Source organism: Odocoileus virginianus, chromosome 21 (assembly GCF_023699985.2).
Source record: "Odocoileus virginianus isolate 20LAN1187 ecotype Illinois chromosome 21, Ovbor_1.2, whole genome shotgun sequence".
NCBI lineage: Eukaryota > Metazoa > Chordata > Mammalia > Artiodactyla > Cervidae > Odocoileus > Odocoileus virginianus.
Genome location: NC_069694.1, coordinates 44218909 through 44226544, shown reverse-complemented (window position 1 = coordinate 44226544; position 7636 = coordinate 44218909). Strand labels below are relative to the sequence as shown.

At 38.0% G+C, this 7636-nt stretch overlaps 1 protein-coding gene across 5 annotated transcripts in view; it reads left to right on the top strand.

The window, feature by feature from the left end:
• The first annotated feature begins 12 nt into the window (after positions 1-12).
• Positions 13-7636, top strand: part of GSTCD (glutathione S-transferase C-terminal domain containing) — a 140614-nt gene continuing 132990 nt past the window's right edge. For 3 of the 5 annotated variants that reach the window (XR_011482528.1, XM_070452256.1, XM_020901210.2), the window contains exon 1: positions 13-239. Coding sequence is in view for 1 of the 5 variants with exons in the window: in XM_070452256.1 (XP_070308357.1) it covers positions 171-239 (69 nt within the window). In the remaining 4 variants the exon portion in view is untranslated. Of the gene's footprint in view, positions 240-3651; positions 3709-7636 lie in introns of those variants that run through there. The other 2 variants (XM_020901208.2, XM_020901209.2) reach the window with 2 other exon arrangements.

Sequence of the window (7636 nt, the reverse complement as noted above, 5' to 3'; positions counted from 1 at the left end):
AGTGACGTGATGCTCTCTTTCCGGTCCGCCGTTTTATGAATGACGGCTGCCGCAGCTGCTTCCTTGAAGCGCTCTTCATTGTTTCCCTCGTGGCCTTGCTGGCCCCGAGTGGCCAGCAGACGAAGACTCCCTGAAGTGGCCTCGGGAAGCACGGCTCGGGCGGGGCTGGAATGCGCTGGCGGCCCCTGTCGCCTACCCACTCACGCACCCTCCCTGCCTGGCCGCGCCTCTGCGACCAGGTAAGGAGGGCGCAGTCCCCGTGACCCCGAAAAACCGCCTCTTAGCATAGGGGGAAACAGGATGGACGATGCGGGCAAGGGTGGGAAGGGTGCGAGGCTCCCGTCCCCTTCCCAGTTTTTCCAAGACCAGTGCCCGTGGCTTTCTCTGACTGTGGAATGGAGCAGCTTCCAGTTGCAGCAATCTAAGGGGTCGTTTGCCATTTGCTGCTAGGTATAGTTTGTGTAGATTTCTTGGATCGTCTTTAACTTTTTTTTGGCACTTAGTTTTCTCTCCCAGCCCTTCCTCATTGGTGAAAGCAGTTGTATGTGAATATTAGCAAACTGTTGCTCCAGTGAACTTGCTTCATTTGGGGCCATTTGCTTCTATTGCATCATCAAAGCTGTGTTTCACTTTGGTTTAGGATTAGGTGACTTGTTTTTTTCCTTCATTCTTAATGTCATGATACCATCTTGGATATCAAGACAATGCCAACAACTTAATAATGCATCTTGGCAAAAGTACTGATAGAAGAGATCGAGTACCTCTTTTTTCCTAAGCTTATCTAGAAACTGTTTAAAAAGGAAAATGTAAAAGCAGGCAACAACTAGTGATATGACAATTTAAACTTTAACCATGGTCATTTAAATAGTGTGGAATAAAGTCTTTGTTATAATACCACTGAGTAATTTGCTGTCATATTGAATAAATCAAACATCAAGCTCTATGTGACTTTTTAAACTCTCTGGTGAGTAGTATTTGTAGTTGTTCAGTCGGTAAGTCTACAAATATTACACTCTTTGCAACTCACAGGGACTGCAGTACGCCAGGCTTCCCTGTCCTTCACTATCTCCTGGAGTTTGCTCAGATTTATGTCTGTTGAGACCATGATGCTATCTAACCATGTCATGATCTGCCACATCCTTCTCCTTTGCATTCACTGTTTCCCAGCATCAGGATCTTTTCCAGTGAGCCAGCTCTTCGCATCAGGTGGCCAAAGTATTGGAGTTTCAACTTTAGCATCAGTCCTTTCAATGCATATTCAGGGTTGATTTTCCTTATGATTGACTGGTTTGATCTTGCAGTTCACGCAACTCTCAAGAGTTTTCCAGCACCACAATTCAAAAGTATCAATTCTTCAGCTCTCAGTTTTCGTTATGGGTCCAACTCTCAAATTCATACATGACTACTGGAAAAAAACCCTAGCTTTGACTATACAGACCTTTGTCAGCCAAGTTGTGTCTCTGCTTTTTAGTATGCTGTCTAGGTTTGTCATAGCTTTCTGTCCAAGTGTCTTTTAATTTCATGGCTGCAGTTATCATCTGTAGTGATTTTGGAACCCACAAAAATAAAATCTGTCATTGCTTTCTCTTTCCCCTTCTATTTGCAATGAAGTGATGGGACCCGATGCCACTATCTTTTTTTTTTTTGAATGTTGAGTTTTAAGCCAGTTTTTTCGCTCTCCTCTTTCACCCTCATCAAGAGGCTCTTTAGTTCTTGCCATTTAGTTCTTGCTCTTTAGTTTCTGCCGTTAGAGTGGTATCATCTGCATATCAAAGGTTGTTGATATTTCTTTTGGCAATCTTGATTCCAGCTTGTGAGTCATCCAGCCTGGCACTATATGCAGAGTACTCTGCATATAATTTAAATAAGCAGGGTGACAATATACAGCCTTGATATACTTTCCCAATTTTTTTTTTTTTTTGGAGAAGATTCTTTTTTTTTTTTTTCCATTTATTTTTATTAGTTGGAGGCTAATTACAGCATTGCAGTGGTTTTTGTCATACATTGAATTAGCCATGGATTTACATGTATTCCCCATCCTGGTCCTCCCTCCCACTTTCCCAATTTTGAATTAGTCTGTTGTTTCCATGTCTAGTTCTAACTGTTGCTTCTTGACCTGCATAGAGATTCCTCAGGAGGCAGATAAGATGATCTGGTATTCTCATCTCTTTAAGAATTTTCCACAGTTTATTGTGATTCACACAGTCAAAGACTTTAGCATAGTCAGTGAAGCTGAAGTAGGTGTTTTTCTGGAATTCCCTTTCTTTCTCTATGATCCAGCAAAGGTTGGCAATTTGATCTCTGGTTCCTCTGCCTTTTCTAAATCCAGCTTGAACATCTGGAAGTTCTCAGTTCACACACTGCTGAAGCCTAACTTGAAGGATTTTGAGCATAACTTACTAGCGTGTGAAATGAGCACAATTGTATGGCAGTGTGAACATTCTTTGTCATTGTCCTTCTTGGGGATTGGAATGAAAATTGACCTTTTCCCGTCCTATGACCACTGCTGAGTTTTCCAAATTTGCTAACATGTTGAGTGCAGCAGTTTAACAGCATCATCTTTTAGGATTTGAAATAGCTCAGCTGGAATTCCATCACCTCCACTAGCTTTGTTGGTAGTATTGCATCCTAAGGTCCACTGATTTCACATTCCAGGATGTCTGGCTCTAGGTGAGTGACCACATCATCGTGGTTATCTGGGTCATTAAAATCTCTTTTTGTATAGTTCTTCAGTGTATTCTTGCCACCTCTTCTTAATCTCTTCTGCTTTTGTTAGGTCCTTACTACTGAAAGGATTGCCTTAAGCATATCTCATTATTCCACATTGTGTTTTTCTTTAAAATTTTTTTTATGTGGACCAATTTCATAGTGTTTATTGAATTTGTTATAATACTACTTCTGCTTTATGTTTCGGTTTTTTGGCCATGAGGCATGTGAGATCTTTGCTCCCTGACCAGGTATAGAACCTGTACCCTCTGCATTGGAAGTGAAGTTTTAACTGCTGGACTGCCAGAGAAGTACCGGAAATTATGTTTGAGTTATACCTGAAGGCAATTTTTTAACAGGTCTAAATTCAGAAATAAATCTGGAACAATCAGTGAGATTTGACGATTATTTTATCACTTCCTTTTTTTTTTTACCCTTCTGTTGTAAGTTTGTCTGCTTTAAAAAAAGCTCAGACTTGAACTTTTGCAGTAGAGGGCCCATCAGGGGTTTTGGAGGGGTTGTTTTTGTTTGGTTGTTTGTTTGAACATGTGTTTGTAACTTTTCTATCACCTGTGATTTGAAATAAAAATAAATGCTGACTATCCAGTTGATCTTTCTAACCAACAATTTAGCAGACTTTGAAACTGCACAAATTCTGAAACTAGTCAACTAAAACATCTCTAGTATAGACAATTCCTTAGCACATGTTGTTTTTGTCTTCAAGTTTTTTAACTAGCCTACTGAATTCTGTTATGATTAGTACTTGCAAAGCAAGGATTTATACCATTCAGTTCATGATGAGCACAGATGTTAGTTACTGTGGGGATTCAGTAATTTTATTTTGGGTTTGCTGATGTTTCTAACAGGTTAGCATTTCATGCTGTGGCTCCTTGTTAATTGTGAGGTCAAGCTTATCTGCAAGCATTATGATTCTATAGCAACAGATGATTCCCTGATTCTATGGAGAGAAGATGCCCCAGTTCCCTCATGGCTAAGGTTATAGTAAGCTTTCTTACTTTTAAATATTTTTTCCCCACTTCTTGCCTGGATAAGAAAACAGCTAATTTTAATCATAGGATTTTGTCCTCTAGGACTTAGTGATATGTGTCTCGATGGTTCACAGTGTAGTGAGCACTGAATAGCTCGGTTTTTTCTTTCTTTTAACCTTTACTGTCTAAGGTAATAAGCTGCTATTTAACTCTGTAGAGGCAGACTTTTCTTTGTTTTTTTTAAATCTATATTATTGAAAGAAAACAATGAGATATTTGCAACCAAATACTGTTATTTGGGGGATTTCCCTGGTTGTCCAGTAGTTAAGACTCCCTGCTTCCAATGCAGAGAGTGTGTGGTCAATGCCTGGTTGGGGAACAAGGATCACACCTGCCTCAAGGCATGGAAAAAAAAAAAAGAAAAACTTGTTATTTTTATGTATAAAATACAAGCTAGGTTCTAATACTCATAATGTTGAATGTTTTGATGTAGTAGGGAATTAAAATGAGTATAATTTAAACTTGAATCTTTAAGAAAAGTAAGAGTTTGTCATTTTTTTCATACTTATAAATTGCTTTAAACTATTCGATATAAGCAGTTAATATTCAACTGAACTTAAGATATCCCACTTATACTCCAGAATTTTGTGACTCCCTGGTTTTCAGCCTTAAATAACAAACCAATTTTTTTTTCAATATTTGATTTCAATCTTTTCTGTTTTTAAAGAAAATCTTTTTATTTTATATTGGAGTATAGTTGGTTAATAGAGAAAATCTTTTCAACTCAACACAAAATCTCATTTTGCTTGAGAAGTTTGGAAATATAAAGCATAATTGAAGACTTGCCCATCAAACTTGGTGTTTTTTGATAGTATCAATGCATAAGGAATTTGGGGATAAATTACAAGTAGATGACAATAGTATTTATTTAGAGGATTACAAATGTGATAGGTGTTGTTCAATTCTCACAACGTACTATATGGTAAATACTGTTGTTATTATTATCTCTTTTTATGAATGAGAAAACTAAGGCACAGAAAAAATTTATATTACTAGGTACTAAGTGTCAGAACCAGGATTTAAACCCAATCAGTCTGCACCAGAGTCTACACTCTTATTCATTACTCAGTGTATGAATATTCTACTTGCTAAGTAAATATATAGAATCTTGTTGGGTTCCTAATTCTCTTGCCTAAATATCAGTAGGCATAAAAATGTTTATGCTTTATTTACAAGTTTGATTGGATTCTAGTTATACTTTTTCCAGCTCAGCTCACAGTGGTGTGTTTCTTCATTTTAATTTATACATAGTTTGCTCTTAAAATAGATTTATTTGGAAGAGAAAGAAAGGTGTCAAGAAAAATGAAGCTCATGTTGTACCAAGACTAATGTTCTCAAAAATACTGTCATTACAGGGATTAGTGACAATCATTTGTGTACATTTATTCATTTATACAGTCCTTGAACTAAAATTTGAGTACTGTTTACCACTGGAAATGTGCAGTAATAAGTGCTGTAAAGAAAAAGAAAGCAGGATAAGGGGCTAGGAAGTGTTAGGAGTGCTTTTTCAATTCAGGTAGCCAGGAGAGACTGCTCTGAGTTAATATTCAGAGACCACAGTGAAATAAAGGAGCAAGCCATGTGAATATCTTGAAGAAGACTATTCTAGGTAGAAGGAATCGCAAGCACCCGATTTCTCAAGTGTGGGAGCACCGCTGGCATTGCACCAGAACAGAAAAGAGAATTGGCTTGAGGGAAATGAACAAGAGGGAGATCAGGTCAGAAAAGAAAGACAGCCAGGGTCATGTCAGACCTAGAGCCCATGATAGGGAATTTGAATTTTATTAAGTGTGCTGGGGAGCCATTGAATGGTTGTGAACAGAGACATGGTCTGATTTATGTTTTTAAAGGATCACCTTGACTCGAGTTGGAGAATTGACTGTTGTGTAGGAAATAGTTAATGGGCTTTTGCAGTAGTCCTTGAAAGAGCTAGTGATGACTTAGATGAAGGTGATATTGGTAGGTTCTGAGAAGTTAGTATTACCATGTATTTCAAAAGCATAAATAGTAAAGTAAGAGAGAAAAAAAGGAATTGAGTGACTCTTCAGAATTATGGGCCCAAGTATCTGGGTAAATGGTGTTGCTATTTTATCAAGAAGATTGCTTAAGGAAAGAGGAACAGATTTAGAAAAATGTCAGAGTGCAGATGTCAGGTAGGCTACAGGAGTCAAGTTCAGGGGAAAGGTTTCGGCAGAGATAAATATCAGAGTCATCAGTGATATTTAAATCACTGATATTTAAATCACCATAGCACTGTAAATCACCTTGGACAGTGCTGTCACAGTATAAGTTGTAGCTCAAGGATCTTGGAATCAATTTAGTGAGCACTAACCAACATTAAAAGCAAACAAAAAACAACCCTGGAAGAAAAGAAGAAGAAAAGATTAACTGTTAGTTATATCTCCTATGGTAGGGTAGTTTTTTGTGAGTCTTTTGTTTCAGTTTTATTTATTTCTTATTTTATGGCATGATCAAAAGTTTGAAAGCCAGTCATCAAAGGTGTGAGTTTAAGTTGAAAATAGGGCAAAGTGCTAAGCTACAGGTCACTAAGAGGTCTGAGGAGGATCCAATAAAGGGAATTAAGAAGGAATGATCAAAAAACCTAATCCAGTGCTGAGAAGTGTCAGATACTCTGTCTTTAGCATGGAGGTTTTTATCAAGAATGTGCATGCTCAGTCACTTAGTGTCTCCGACTCTTTGTGAGCCCATGGGCTGTAGCCCACCAGGCTCCACTGTCCATGACTCGTCCCAGGCAAGAATACTGGAGTAGGTTACCCTTTCCTTCTCCAGGGGTTCTTCCAGACCCGGGGGTGGAACCCACATCTCCTGCGGCACCTGCACGGGCAGGTGGATTCTTTACTTCTGAGCCACCTGAGAAATTTGCTAAGAATAACATAGTTTCTGCTGAGTTTCACTCTGGCAAAATTGTGGCTGTGATAAAATTGCAATATGGTTCCACTTATGAAGTTTATAAAGTAGTGCTATTTATATTAGAAAAATAGCCATTCCTTAATGTTTTCCCATAAGATCCCTTTATAGATTCAAATAATGCTTTTGGATTGAAGTGCAGTTCTTATTCATGTAGTAAAATGTACTTTAAGGATTATGAGGGCTGAAGTGATGCATAAAATTCCAGGTGCTTATTAAGCACATATTTGGTAGGCAATAAAATGTACATAATATTATTTAGAATTGCATTCTTTGTTCCTTTCACATTTATTAAGCTCTTATCAAATTCTAGCCACAGTAATAATTCCTTACTTTAAAAATACAGTCAATTGGTTAATATTTTTGTTGCAGTTATGTACTTTTGGACTTTATTATGTAATAAATAGGGCTTTCCAGGTGACATTAGTGGTAAAGAACCCACCTGCCAATGAAGAGACATGAGAGGTGCAGGTTCGATCCCTAGGTTGGGAAGATCCCCTGGAGGAGGGTATGGCAGCCCACTCTAATATTCTTGCCTGGAGATCCCATTGACAAGGGAGCCTGGCGGGCTATAGTCCATAGGATGGCAAAGAGTTGGACATGCCTGAAGTGACTTAGAATGCACACACACATGGAATATATAACTTATCTATCTGTTATGTAATGTGTAGTTGCCATAGATCCAGACTTGAATTTCGAGCACAGAAATTTTGAACTTTTTTTCTAGCTTCCAGAGAAGTATGCTTATGTTCAGTACTTATGGTGTTTCTTTCTTTCTTTATATACGTATGCACTGAGTAAACTCTTGATAATAAAATGGCCTCAGATAAGAAAATACCTATAAAACCCACTTCCCCTTTCGTGTATGAAACGTTTCACTTTATCAGCACCATGATACATTCACTAGAATAAATGAATAAAAAAGATTAAGTTCCTGAAATACTAAACCTGTG